General features: G+C 47.5%; 1 protein-coding gene across 3 annotated transcripts in view; it reads right to left on the bottom strand.

Moving 5' to 3' along the window:
• The window catches only part of NUDCD3 (NudC domain containing 3), a 124,715-nt gene that overhangs the window by 6,456 nt on the left and 103,020 nt on the right, over nucleotides 1–15,239 (bottom strand). For all 3 annotated transcript variants that reach the window (XM_045286335.1, XM_045286336.1, XM_004708184.3), the window contains one exon: nucleotides 6,906–7,094. In XM_045286335.1, coding sequence (XP_045142270.1) covers nucleotides 6,906–7,094 — 189 coding nt within the window. The remainder of the gene's footprint in view (nucleotides 1–6,905; nucleotides 7,095–15,239) is intronic.

Below are 15,239 nucleotides of genomic sequence, written 5' to 3'. Positions count from 1 at the left end.
TTGTTTTCTCCTCCAGATTGTTCATCCAGTCTGTCCTAACCAGACAGACCTGCGGAGACAACAACATGTACAAAAACAAGACAGAGCAAAACCAAGCAACAATGCACAACAAAATAGCAACAACATCAATCCACTGACAAAGAACAAATTAAAATATACCAAGAAAGAAAAGCTTGTAGTTAGTTCAAGGATCGCTCGCCTTTAAGAGTGTTTTCCAATCCAGCCTGTTGGGGCACCATGCCCTGTACCCAATGTCCACCCTCATCATTCCCTGGGGATCTTGCTGCTCCATTCCCTTGCTGTTCCGCTGCACTCTCCCAGTGCTTTGCCTCAGTGTGGCAGGATCAGATCGGGTGCAATTCCCACACCGTGTCTCTGGTGTTGTCCCCCGCAGAGCCATGGGTCAGTGGGGGGCATCATGTCTCATAGTGGGGCTGGCTATGTGGTCCTCTCTGTGGACTGGCTGCTCTAATTGGGGTCATCATCCTCAAGGCCTGGTGGGCCAGGATGTGCTCCAGTCTCTCCTCCTCTCCCGTCAACTGCTCCTGTGTGCTCTGGTCAGATATACCCTTCTCCCAAAGCTGCGGATTCAGTGCCATCCTTTGAAACAACTTCTTCTCGGGGGAGGGGCAGGCGTCCACTTAGTATTTGGGGCATAAAGCTCTTTCTTATACACATATGAGTGTCACTGCATTTGTCTCTCTAGTCAACCCAGACTAACACAAACTCCAAAAGGGAGCCCTTCCTCACATCCTTCGGTTGAGGGCACTCACCCAATAGCACTGCTGACAACAGCCTGCTTCCTCAGCAAGACAGCCAGGTGCTGGCCTGTTTTTCTGTTCCCTCACCTATCTCGCTAGCACGTCCTCTTGATTCCCCACCAACGGCGCCGATGTCCTCCATCGCTGGAGTAGCCACTGCTGCAGCACAGGACTAACAAGCCTCTTCCAGATCTGCTTTCCACCAAGGACCCTCGTGAGCCATGTGCGGCTGCTGTGAGACCTGAGGCTCAGCCCGAAGCCTGTCACAGCCAAGGCTACCTGCACGTGCTGGCTTCAGTCATGCTGCCCTCTCCTGCAGCCCAAGACTACCATCGACTGCTCTTCTCTTTGCTACCAAGTATCTGGAGGTGTGGAGGGACATGTGAGTGTGCGCCCAAGTATACCAGCATTCAGGCCTTGCTCCCTTGCCCCTGAAGCGCAGTGGTAGACAGATGACCTGCTTTCCCGTCTCTGACCTTCAAACTACAGGAGTATGGTGGCCTCAATGGTGCCTCACCCCGAATTTTCTGTAATCGGCTCCTCTCTGCTGAAGCGCCTCCCCCTTGTTTCTGACCACGGCAGGCCACCCAGTGACTATCCACCAGGACACTTGGAGAACTCCCTGAGTCTGGCCAAGCCAGGCCGTGAGAGGCCCTCAGAACAGAGCTGCCCACTCTCTGGGAGGCCACGAGGGAGCTGTGCAGCAGAGAAGTGTTGCCGTGGCAGCTCTACCCAAGCACCTTCCTTGAAGTTCTTCTCTGGGGACACACCACCCCAGGAAGCAGCGGGCACAGAACAGGCTCTGGCCATGAACCAGCACCACAAGGAGCCCAGGTGCTGGAGTCAGCTCCACCTTCTCTGACCCCAAAATGGAGAATAAGGGCTCCTGGGTCCCATCACCTCCATGCTGAACCCTCAGCACCATTTACCACTGCTGTCTTTCCGCATGGGACACGTGTGGGAGGGAGTTAGTACCAGGGGCAGTAAGTCCCACCAGACTGGTCCAGAGCCCAGACCCAAAATCTGGAAGATCAGGCAATTCCCCCTCACAGAACATGCTCTCCTTCTAGAGGGAGGAAATCCCACTCAAAAGAAATCAAATTAGGAAGAAACATTGAATTTTTCATTTTGGAAAAGATGTTACTGCATAGTCACAGTGAAAAACTTCAAAATATAAGTGAGAACAGCGTGGCCACTTCAAAATAAAAATACTTTAAAATACACAGTATCTGAAGCATTAGAGTGTAACTTGAAATTTTGGTAAATTTAGAAAGCTTCAAATTTACACCATTCATGGAAGCCAAGGCCAAAAGCACTGTGCTAGCTGAGACTTAATTTGCAAGGCAAATGAGATTTCCTAGGACTTCAGCCGTGGGGAGGTGGCGGCACTGGTACTCACAAGAGTCCTCCTCCTGTGCATGCCCCCAGTGACGCAGTCACTAAGAAGTAATGACTTACATCTGCCTGGCCGGGACGAGGCTTTCCCCTGCAGAGACCTCACCGTCATGGCGCACAGGAGTCCCGGGAGGACCACACAGGGTGGGCCGGGGGCTGCAAACAGGAGCCGGAACACAGTGGCCAGTCTCGGAGCACCTGGCTCACATGTGACAGAGGGGAGCTCAGACTGGGTGCTGCGTCCCTGTCCTGTGGCCCGCACTGCCCTGCCCTTTCTCCAGCATCTCCCATGGCGCTCTGGTTTGCTGCTGCCGGCAGACACATCCCCTCAAGTGGAGCACACAGACGAGTACCCGCTGAATCAGTTTTGGACTTCAAACAGTGGTCTTTCCATCACACCCTGGCTGTCTTCAAGGGTTCTTGCTGGCTCTTCTGAAGTTCCTCCTTCTTGGTTCTGCCTTACAAGAGCAGCCAAACCATAGTGTGTAGGCCAGCTGGGGCACCTGTTACCATACCTGCTGTACAATGGCTCTGCTTGAGGCTCTAGGCAGCCTGGAAAGCAAATCTGCACCCTATCCTCTCCAGAGCAGGACACAAACAGAGAGCCCCGACTGCAGTACCATGGTTCTGGGACCCCGTACTGTGAGTCTGCTTTTGAAGAGGCCACGTGTACAGAAGAACGCTAGCTGCACACCGGGACTGAGATGCGCCCACTCACGTGTATGTATGTGTCTTGTATACTGTGTGTCTGTACCCACAGAGGAGCACACTCATGTGTGGGACACATCATTTCCCTTCCCTTGAGGTTGGGCTCTACCCTAGGTTGGCAGTAAGTCTTGGAGCAACCTTATGGAGGGTCAGGAAAATCCCTGGAAGCGGCTTCAGTTTGCCTGAAATGAATGGACTGGCTTGCACCCAGGCTGAGACGAGGTCCTCCTCGGCGTGGGACACACAGCTATCTCTGGACTTTGAAATAAACTACTGTGCCTTTTCCTCTGAAGCCTAATGGGTTGTCTAAATAAGTGGCAAGGCTAAAGAAATGCAATTTCAGGACACACAGTACAAACCACATTGATACAGGGACTGCCGGTTCTAACGAGGACCACAATAAACAAAGACGGACAGAATGGGAGAAAAATATGAACTGGAGCCCTCACATCCCTCACAAGAAACACAACAACAACCAAAAGACAGACCTACGGCCTGATGGTGACTTGTAGCTAACTAACAGACTGGCCCCCAAAACAATGATTATCACCCATAAGTACTGTGCTCCTTTAAAAAGTCATTTGAGGCCACAACAATCGGCACTTCGCTTGAAACAAAAGCTGCAAACGCAGGAGGCGCGAATGTAGACGACTGGAAGTGAACAATGAGAATATCCACGCACTGAAAAATGTAATCAATGCCACAGAACAACATGTGTACAGTGTTTTGAATCGCACGCTCCACGGCTGTGTCAACCTGCACTGAAAGCACAATAAAACATTAAATCAATAAATGGATGGGGAAGATCCTTACAGGCCTTCTTCCACAGTGTGAAAGACGGGGGCACCTGTAAAGTTTCCATCCTACTTGACAGTCTTTGAACCAGGAACACACTTGTGATGCTGCTCTTCCTGCTGTGCACGCAGCGTCTGCTGTCTTTGAGTTGCTACAAAGCTTGCCCTACTGCCAGTGCTGCTCATGGGGCTCATGTGCACAAACGGATCGCCTACGGGCAACTGGACCAGTGGGGGAGTTCTCATCCCAGTATCTGGTGGCTACTTGGGATCTGAAGATAGCCCTGGAGGCCCCATTTGTGTCTGAGCCACAGGCCTCCAGCAGCGCCCGAAAGAATGAAGAAGTGGCAGGGTGGGCACCCTCCTGTCTTCATAGGGCCCTGAGTGTCATGCGGCAACAATCAGAGCATGACAGACACACTCTTGGGAGAAGGTAGGAATAAAACGGCTGGAGTGCCAGCCCCATGGAGGCAGTGCTGTGCCCGCCTCACTTAGTGGTGCGACTGCCTTGTGCAGAGGCTCCTGGGAGGCAGGCCGACGGAGGAGGGGAGACACGTGAGGGTTCAAGAAAGTGAAGGAGAGGTGACAAAGAGCAGAAAACCTCAGGATCAAGGCGAAGAGAGAAGAGGAAGAAGGGTGTGTGTGTGTGTGTGTGTGTGTGTGTGTGTGTGTGTGTGTGTGAGAAAACGTAAGAAGCAGGGACAAGGAGATGGGGGGTGGGGAATGGCTGGGGCAGTAGGAAATAGAGGAAAGGGGCGGGCAAAGAGAAGGGTGGCAGGGCTGGCATCTCAGCAGAGCACAGGCCATATTTCGCTCCCAGGTGTGTCCTGAACTGTGATGGCGCTGCAACCTGGACTTGTGCTTCCACCTTCTGGGATGAATGGTTTGGGACTATTGACAGCTTGTATACCAAGCAGGTATAGGCCCTTAATTTAGATCTTTAATTTTTTTTTTTCTTTTTTAAGCCAATGTACTCAACCACTGGGAGCTTGAGAGGCTCAGAGGCAAAAACAACCAGTTTTTTAAAAATGCATTTCTTGAATTGAGAAAGATATGTTTTCTGTGTTCTAGTGGAGAGCTATTATAGCCTCGCTTACATCTCGTAACTCAAATAACAAAGGCCTCACTAATGCATTAACAGAGTTCAGTATATCACAGTTAACAATTACAATAAAATATTAACTTGTAGGATTTCTCTCCAACAGCTTCAGGGCCATGCGCTCCTTAGACCATCTCAGTGTTTGGAAAATTGCCCTCAGCACATCTGGACAGATGCCAGAGGAGGCAGCTCCCTCTGCACTCTGTTCACTTCATGGCATAGAGAACTTCATTTTGGAAAGGCTGCTTTCCAAGCCCTCTGAGAGAACCATGAGCATTTATGTAAAAACTGCCCATAGTCTTCTGCAGACAAGGGCGTCTTTCCCCTAGAGACCAACTCTGGACTATATCTTGGTCACTTCGGTGGAGCCCGCACTGTACTTGGGGACAGACAATGCCACGTCCCATCACTTCTCTGTAGGACCGTCTCTTCTTCTCTACAATGGGGTGACACCTGATCTCCAAAAGGCACCAGTGAGGACACTGAGGAGATGTTCACGGTCTTTCATCAGGACAGCCACAGACAAAAGCAGCTCAGCTGGACAGGGACTGACCAGCATGCCTACTCTCTTCAAGAGGCAAAGGGGCCACCTCCTAGAATCTAGGTCCTTGGCACTTGGTCACTACGCCAGAGGTCACTGTAACGTTTACAGGATGTAGAAGAGGCAAAAGGGACCCATTAGTTTCCCAGAGAATCATCCCAGACTGAGCCTTGCCTTTCCAGGTCCTGTGGGTCAGGTGAACCCATGGGAGGAGCATGCTTTCACAGAGGGGACACCGGCCTGTAGGTGAGGGCAAAAAAGTCTGGAATCATTTAAGGGCTCAAATCTCACCCCGGTGGCTCACTAGCAGTGCGACCTTGAACATGAGGTGACTTCCATTTCTCTGTTAAACAGCAGCACCCATCCTTTTCTCAAGGTGCCGTAGGGAGTCGGTGAGAGAGCACCCATGGAAGGGTTCCTTGGACACCTGACTATTTGCAGGAAGTGCTTAGTAGGCCTGCATCCTGCCAGGGGTGGGGCCTGACGGGCCGGGGGAATGACTGGCTGCCCTGTCCAGCCTGTGAGGCCCTTGCAGGCACACGATGCAGACTTGTGGATCGATGGCTAAACAGACAAGGAAAGAATGCGTTGGTCAACAGGTAAGCTGTGTGTGAGCAAGCGAGTGAGTGAAGCTTGCAGCTACCCCTACCGAACAGCAGACTTCCTGGGGATGAGATGCTGGCCAAATAAGCCAAATACAACACAAGTCAACACTTCAAAAACAAATGGCAAAAGACACGGATCTCGTGGGTTCTGTGTTCACTACATATGGAACGAAAACTTGAAGACCGGCCGAAAGCCACCAGGAGTCTGAACGCCACCAGAAGTCATGCGTTTCTCACTGTTATCCCACCGTTTAATCGACAGCCCTATTACTTATGTGGGACATGAGGGGATCTGAAAATTATGTGAGGAGAGAAAGAAAACATGTCTATTCTAATTTTCCACTTTTTCCCCAATGGTAGTCTCTGCAGGCTCAGTCACTGCCAGCCAGATACACACCGAGCACTTGCCTTCTTCCACTGAAGACTTCCCCCACCCCCCTACCACCCACCCCAACACTGGGGTTCCGGCCTGGGATGAGTGAGTGCCTGCACCACGTCCACTGGCCTTCGGAAACGCATATGGACGCTCTGCTGACTTCTCACTAGCAAGAGCAGTACTGATCAGGGGGGCAGGCTAGAGGCCACAGCTGGCCCAGAGGGCTGCCAGTTGGGCTCTTTCTGCCGGGCTTGAGGTTGTGACAGGAAGGTCAGTGGGTGTACGCTCTTGTCATTGTGTGAATAGATGGCCATGGCTGCCTAAGTCAAGGGCAGAGACTCCCACCTGCAACATACTGCCAGAAGAAAGGGCAGAGAGGCCGCCCCTCAGCCTGCGAGGTGAGGAGACCATGCCAACTGTTCAGTAATCAGCTCTTGAGCACAGGGTCTAACCCTAAGTACATCCCTCCTCCAAAAGCTCTGCTTGAGACTGCAGTGCCTTCACACCCTGGAACGCGGCCACCCCGGCCTCTCCTCTGTCCTCTCACCAGGGAGAGGCTGCCTGGTGTCTGCCTGGCAGGCGTCCGAGAGCACCCGGCTCTCCCGGACAAAGGCAGAAGCTCCTACCAGCTCGTGGCTCTGTGGCTTGCCCTGCAGCTTCTGGTGGTAGTCGAAGGTCAGCCTGTCTAGGACAGCGTGCTCCTCGTCGTCCACGGTGGCCATGGAACGCTCCTTGTTGATCTTGTCGATGTCAATGGGCTCCTCACCCTCCAGGATGGCACTCCACCAGTATTCTCCCACTTTGTTCAGGTTCACCTAAGGCCAGAGGAGACAGAATGCAGTCTGAGTCCTAAGAAAAGACAGTAATAATGGTTGCGAAGCCTCTGTGAGGGACCAGCCCATGAGGGAAGCTGCTGGTCAGCATGTAAGGGGACTGGCAAACTGGTTGAGCACCAGATGCCCAGAGGCACTGAGGCTGAGCATCCACTCAGAACACGCTCTGCCAGTCCAGGGAGGGCGGGCTGAGCCTTCCAGAGGCAGCTCTGCCATGATAACAAGCATGCGGCCCGTGCAAACGCACTGCAATGAGAAACGCGGGGGCTGGGCAGCACCGGCATCAAGCATGCAGGCAGGGGCTCAAGACCTGCAGTTCTCTCCTGTGACGGGCAAGGTTTTTCTTTTGTAACAGAAACTTATGATTGCTGCAGAGGATGGGAGCCACCAGCTGTGGATGTCATCACCCATCCACTGCCACTGCCCACACCGAACCCACCTGCTCAGGCAGGCGCAGGCGCTCTCAAGAACCATTTCTGAGCAAGGGCGTAAGTTTTCCAAAAGCCTCTTGCCACCCTCTCTGAGTCAAGGTCAGAATCTGGATACACAAGCGGACACTTCCCTCATGTGCTAGGCACCTGGTCCACAGGCAGCCACAGAAATCGGTCCCGGTATACGGGCTTCACGGTCTGTCTTACCTAGCCATGCCCTGCCATGCTGCCTAGCTCTTGTCAACCACTAGCTTACCCCGGTCATCAACTCCTTCTTCTAACAGTGGGGTTCACTTCAGGCTTTCTGAGACCTGATCTCAGAGATGGACCTACCAGATCAAGGGCTTAAGCTGAAATAGGACAGAATCTCCTAGCGTTAAGCTCACACGTTAGACTGGATCTTCCCGGGGTCAAACTGGCTGCATGCCCTAACCTCACTCCTTGCCTGCTGGCCTGCCCAGGCCCAGGCTTTCCACTCACGGATCTTGGGTACTACCAAAAACCACAATGCAAGACTAGGTCCAGCCTCACCTACCCCATTTCTGCGCAAACCTTTCAGGTACCTCTGCCAGTGGCTGCATTCAAACTCATTTCCTGGTTAAGGGAAACACCACCCATCTGATTCCTGGACCTTTAGGGTCCCTCCATGGCTACAGCTGCAGCTCCCTAGAGGGAGTTCTCTTGCACTGTCCTTTCTGATGGGGACAAATCAGCCACGCTGCGTATAGAGGGGAGGGTGTGTATGTGCAAAACAGAAACAAGGACCTAACCAAGAAGAGAAGCTCCCCCAGCTACAGGAGAGCACGAATGGTCAGCTGGGTAAGATCTGCCAGGTTACATTTCAGAGCCCCAGTCACATGGGCATATGTGTCCCTGAGGAAGACCACTAAAGACCTGGCCGGCCCTGCTATCCCCTTCTGTTTTCTGGTAGCATTTATATTCACCCCAAAGTGGACACAGGCTCTGAAACAATCCCGCGAGTGAGACGCCTTCCATCCTCCACCAGCCCTGAGCTCTTGCTGCTACTTCAGAAAAACGGACACGTGTCCTTCAGATTCTCCTTGGGGCAAAAACAGGCTGGAAACCAACGACCATATTAAGTCCTTGAGAAATTATTCCCACTCGTTAAGAAGGATGGGAATGAGGACGCACGTGAGGTCAGAAAATAGAGAAAAATATTCAGAAGTGGGAAAAGCAAGACAAAGAACTGCAACCATGACATTCATAGCAGCAGCAGCGTATCACCAAAACACGTACCCTTTAATTTCTGGTTTGCACGGGTGGAGGCAAAAAGAAGAAAGGGCGAGTCGGTAGTTCTTCAGAACATCTTACCCTTCCAGGACTGCCAGCTCCAGCAGGTCAAGTCCAAGGAAGACATTACTTCTAAGCTGCCACTGCTGCACTTGAAATTTAAGACAGATGTTTCCACTTCCAGGCACCGCGAAGCTTCCCTGTGCCGGCCACTGTGGCTGATAAATGGGCTGACCCAGAGTCATCCCTAGAGACTCTTCTTCTTAGGCGTGGACCTCGTCATAGCCCATTAACCAGTCCAGAGTGTCGTGGTCCAGATCAGGGCACACAAGCCAGGCCGGGGGGCACAGTGGGGCATGACAGCGGTGACGGGTTTCCCTCCATGGGTGCTCTTGTGCTCAGAGACCACGCCCACATGTGGGGTCACACAACTCTAAAATCTGGAAGGCCTGGCCTTCACTCTCTGAAGGTTGTCCTCAGCAAACTCTACTATAACCATGGTAAACAGCCTGCTCACGTGCCTCCCAGTTAGGTTTCTTTAGTTAGGATGCTCCCCTAGAACCTTTGCACTTGCAGTAGGTTGCTGGTGAGTGTGGTGCTCCCGGCCATGGGCTCTGCCAGTCTCTCTACAGAGCAGCAGATGAGGCCTCTTCTAAAAGACGTTCTGAAAATGGCAAGGAAGGATCTACAAAATTTTAATCAATAGCTACTTGGTCCCCTTCAAGTATCTTCTACTATCCTTGTAGTAGGGGTGAGGCTAACAGTAAAAACGAGCTCTATTAACAATACACAAAACCCACTACTATTGCATTTTGATTTATAGCAATCCTACATAGGACCTCTGAGACTTAATTTTTTATGGACGCAGAAAGCTTCATCTTTTCCCTCAGAGAAGCTGGTAGGTTTGAACTGCTGACTTAGAAGTTAATAATACCTCAATGCTAACCACAGCATGACCAGGACTCCTTATATTATTAACAGTACTAACATAATGCCTCATGTCAACAATAAGGGTATTCTAAAACCAACTCAATGCATCCTCCTCCTCTCTGCAGCCCTCCTTTGGAGATGTCTCCTTTCTTGCCATCTGTGCATAGAACTCCAGGAGTCAGGGTGGAGCCTATTTCTCTTTCCCAAGCTCAACTCTCTGAGTCTTTGTGGTGGTGTCTTGCCCTCGCATAGCTCCATGCCACAACAGTCCTCTAACTGAGCGGTTTCCTCCTATCTCGAATCCTACAAACTGCCTTAACTTGTGGCTGTTACTGCTGACATTTGTACATTTAACTATTTCTTCTTGAAATAATAACACTGGGTGGACTGTCTGCCTGTGTGAGTGGATATGTAATATATAGTGCAATAAGTCATAAAATATTTTTTCCTGAACCATTTAAGAACAGGTTGACTGCATCTTGGCTCTTCACCTCTAATATTCTGTTGATTTCTACTAAGAGTAAAAAAGTCCTTTCATATTAGTTCACACCAGAACAATACTTTAGCCTATGATTTAATCTACCATTCGTACCCCAGGTTTGTCACAGGGCCCAATCATGACCTTATCTCGGTTTCCCTCTCATCTGAGACCCAGCGCTGCATGGTCGCTGTCATGTCTCCTGTAATCTGGAGCATTTCCAGAGTCTTGGTCTTCTGTGGGGATTGCCTCGGGATTGCTCTTGGTTGACAGCAAGACGTGCCCTCTCAGTGTGCCTCTCCTGGGGTCTCATATGTAGATACAAGCCTCTCACTGGTTCATTTTGATCATCTGGTTAAGTAGGATATGGTCTGATTTCTCCTTTGTACACTTACTGTTTTATTCCCCTATAACTTACAAGAATCCATGAAAAGACATTTTGAGACCATGTCATTTCTCCACATAAAAATGTCTATTTAAGTTTAATACCACTCAAGACTCTTGCCTGATCAAAAATTTAAATGAAAGATGGAAAATTAGGATTTTCTATTCCAAGACTCCCTCTGTATTTGAGTTTTTGTCAAAACCAAGAGCCTGCCGTTACCCCATTAGTTAATGTACTTTTCTCATATGATCAGCATGACTCCTGGATTCCCCTTGGTTCACTCACTTATAATTCATTACCATCCTTAAGTTTGGTGCTCAAAGTATCCAAGCATAATCAGAGGAGGTCCCTTTAAACTGATGTCTAGGCTCCAGGGACTTGCCCTCATCATTTATTTAGGTTCTTCCTTACTTTCTGGCTGAGCCTTGGTAGCACTGCAAACACAAGGTCAGCAGTTTGAAACCACCAACTGCTCCGCAGGAGAAAGATCAGGCTTTCTACTCCCATAGAGGCGGCAGTCTCGGGAACCCACGGGGCAGTTCCACCCTGTTCTAGGAGGGTCGCTCTGAGTCAGAACCAGCTTGGTGATAATGAGATTGGAGCTGTGGTTTACTCTCTGCCATAACAAAATATTCTAGGGTCTTCTTCTTCTTTTACCTACCCTGCATTAGGTGTACAATGAATTTCTCAGAAGAATGTGCAGAATGCTGGCAGAACAATTTCCCCAAAATGTCCTCACAGAAACGTTAAACAATATGAATAAACTTATCTTAGCATCCCCCAATCTATGCCAGATGACTCACCAATATTTATATCCTTTTCCTTCCTTAGTAACAGAACCTTATTTCTATTCAGGGAAGCAATGTGCCCAGCTAAAGACTATTTTACTCAGAGCTACTCTGTTTCTCACAGCTGAGCCATGTGATCAAGTAAAAGTTGTCAAATGGTACCTCTGGGAAGTTACCTTGAAAATAAGGATTTCTGAGTACATTAGGGATGTTGTCTGGAGGACAAGGGCAGATATAGCGGGCACTTGCCTTTCTTCCCCCTTTCCTCTATTCAGCTGCCATATAGGATGGGGTGAAAGCCTGGTGGCTGCAGTTACCATGCTAAAGATGGTAAAACAGAAGAACCCAGAAGTCCTGAAGGCACTGGTGAAGCTAGACCACCACCCTATGGCTGCTTGTCTCTGGACTCACTTTTCTGTGATAAAATAACTTAACATGACCTCGGCTTCTGGCTGTGACAAGGTAACTGGGTCTGGACATGTCTTCTAACTAGAAAATAACTGTTCAGGCACTGGACAACAGGCAACAATGATTATGGTACCTAAAGACAGGAAACAGGGCCCTATGATCTATCTGATTTGGAAGCACTTTTTGTACCATGGAGTAGAGCAGAGCATGGAAAATCCCATTGAGATGGCATGGATGGGACTTGGTGAGGCTAAGAGGGTTGAAACTTGTGGAGTCAAGTACTAAACACAAGGGGCTATACAGAGAAAGAGTCTAAGAAATCTACAAAGGGAATTCCCTTGACCCTGTGGTTGCATATTAAGTCACTCATATGAGAGGGTTCAAAAAGTCCGTGGACACGAGGAGCTGTTACCAAGGGCTCAATAGAAAATAAATGTCTAAAATGTGCTTGACACAATGGATGGATATATGGATTGTGATAAGAGTTGTATGAGCCCCTAATAAAATGATTTTTTTTTAATGTCTAGAAAAGAATGATGGCAATATATGTACAAATATGCTTGATACAACTGATATATGGATTGTTATATGAGTTGTAAGAGGCCCCAATAAAATGATCATTAAAAAAAAGGTCATGTAAAAATGGAATTAAAAGGTAATGAACTTTTTCCATGTACTTTTAAAAGCTCCCTCATATGTAGTGATACAAGACAAAACTAGTCAAAGAATGACAAGGAAGTTATAAGCAGAACAATTCTTAGAGTTTTCCCAGGGTGAGCAGATGTTCAAGTTCTGATAACATAGATTGGAAAGTCCTTGTTACGCACCTGAAATATTCCTCGGAGACTCCAGAAAGGTTATTCTTTTTTATAGCAAGACAAGCTACAAAAGAAGTGAAGGCTACTCTAGATCTATCCTAACAAAGCTTAAACGTGAACCTCAAGAAAGTAAAAGGAAATAGAGTAAAGAACTAGGAGGCAAAGGGCATTGATAGAGGTCTAAATACAGGTACGTACATATGTAAATATATTTATATATGATGATGGGGAAATAGATCTATGTACATGTGTTTATAGGTTTAGTATTAAGATAGCAGGTGGACATTGGGCCTCTACTCAAGTACGCCCTCAACACAAGAACACTTCATTCTAATAATCCAGTATTCTGTGATGCTCACCTTCTCACACGTTTGCTGAAGACAAAATGGGTGCATAAGCAAATGTGGTGAAGAAAGCCAAGACCTGCGAAATTCATCAAATGCTCCAAAAGATGAAAAAAGAAATCACAGGCTCAACAATTACAGTAGGTAACTAATACACTGCCCTCTGAGAATGATAGATCACAGGGGGAAAAAACTTAACAAGGAGGCTACATATTTAAACAGTACAATTAGATGGCTTGATCTGACAGATATTTACAGAGCTGTCCATCCAAATGCAAAAAATTCACATTCTTTTCAAGTCCACATGGCACATGCTAGAAGACAGACCACATGCTGGGACATAAGTCAAATCTATGTAAATTCAAGCACACTGAGATCACACAGACCTCTCTCTCTGACCACTGTGCCATCGGCTGGAAATGAAAAAAAGGAAAGTGAAGAAAGCAAAGGCAAACAATTGGAGGATGAATAACTCTCTACTACACAGGGAGTGGGTACTGGCCCAGATCAGAGATGAAATCAGGAAATTTCTAGAAACCAACAAGAATGAGAATACGATTGGGACACACAAAGGCAGTTATCAAAGGAAGTTTGATAGCAATACATGCACACATGAAAAAAGAAGAGAGACTTATGATTGACATGCTGACACAAAATTTACAGCAATTAGAGCAGAGTCAACAGGACAATCCTAAAAATAGCAAAAGAAATACTGAAAATCAGAGCTGAGCTTCATAAGGGAAAACTAATGCTGCTAAAAGTCGGTTCTTTGGAAGGATTAACAGAGTCAACAGACTTTGATTAGGCAAACCTAACTACAGAAAGGAAGGAACAAATTTCAATAGCAAGGATGAGGGATGAAACAGGACATTACAATGGACCCTAATGAAATCAAAAGGATAATTACACAGTACTACAAAGGCCTGTATTCCAAAGAATTCAACAACTTGGAAGACATGGACATATACTTGGAAAAACAATCCCTCCCTAGACTATCCCAGATGGATGTCAAGAATCTCAATAGATCCATAGCAATAGTAGAAATAGACAAGGTTATCAAGGAATTACTAACAAAAAAATCCCTGGGCCAGATGGCTTCACAGGAGAATTATACCATGCATTCAGGGAAGAAATGACACCAATCCTACACATAATCTTCCAGAACATAGAAAAAAATGGCAAACTCCCAAACTCTTTCTAAGAAGCTAGTGTAACTCTGATACCTAAAGTGGGCAAGGATCCCACAAGAATCAAGAACTGTAGACCAATCTCCCTAATGAACATCAAGGCAAAAATCCTTAACAAAATACTGGGCAATTGAATACAAAAGTATATAAAACAAATAATTCACCATGACCAAGTGGGATTCATACCAGGGATGCAGGGATCGTTCAACCTATGAAAGACCTATAGTATTATTCACCATATTGACATGGAAAGTTATAAGAACCACATGACAATATCAATAGATGCAGAAAATGCCTTAAATAACAGCCAACACCCATTTTTGTTTAAGACAGTCAAGAAGACAGGAATGGAAGGGAAATCCTCAATATAATACAAACTATATATGAAAAACCAAGAGCCAACATGGTAGTCAATGGAGAAAAGACAAAAACAATCCCTCTGGGGAGAGGGGAGGGACAAAATGAGGAGCTGATACCAAGGGCTCAAATAGAAAGAAAATGGGTTTTTTTTGTTTGTTTGTTTTTGTTGTTTTTTTCCCCCCAGCGAAAATGTTTTGAGAATGATGATGGCAACAAATGTACAAATATGCTTGACACAATGGCTGGATGGATGGATTGTGATAAGAGTTGTACAAGCCCCTAATAAAATGATTTATAATTTTAAAAATCCCTCTGAAAAGGTGGACCACACAAGGATGGCTCTTTGTCCACACTCCAATTTAATATCATACTGGAGGTCCTAGCTAACAGCATATGGCAAAGAAAAGACATCAGAGGTATTTGTCTGGGGAAGGAAGAGGTGAAACTATCATTATTCACATATGATATGATTTTATTTATTAAAATCCCAAAAGCTCCACAAGAGGAGTGCTGGAAGTGGTAGAGGAATATGGTAACATGCCAGGATAGAAGATGAACAGACAGAAGTCTATTGGGCTGCTGTATACATCGGACAAGACCATGGAAGAAGGCATCAAAAAGATAGTACCCTTCACAAGAGCCAAGCCCAAATTGAAATATCTAGGGACATACCTGACTAAAAAAACCCAAAAGATTTGTAGGAGGAAAATTACAGAAAACTATTGCAAGAAACCAAGAGTGACCTCA

Source organism: Echinops telfairi, unplaced genomic scaffold (assembly GCF_000313985.2).
Source record: "Echinops telfairi isolate 266 unplaced genomic scaffold, ASM31398v2 ScPeMD7_7;HRSCAF=31, whole genome shotgun sequence".
Classification (NCBI taxonomy): Eukaryota; Metazoa; Chordata; class Mammalia; order Afrosoricida; family Tenrecidae; genus Echinops; species Echinops telfairi.
This window is presented reverse-complemented; position numbering and strand designations above follow the sequence as displayed.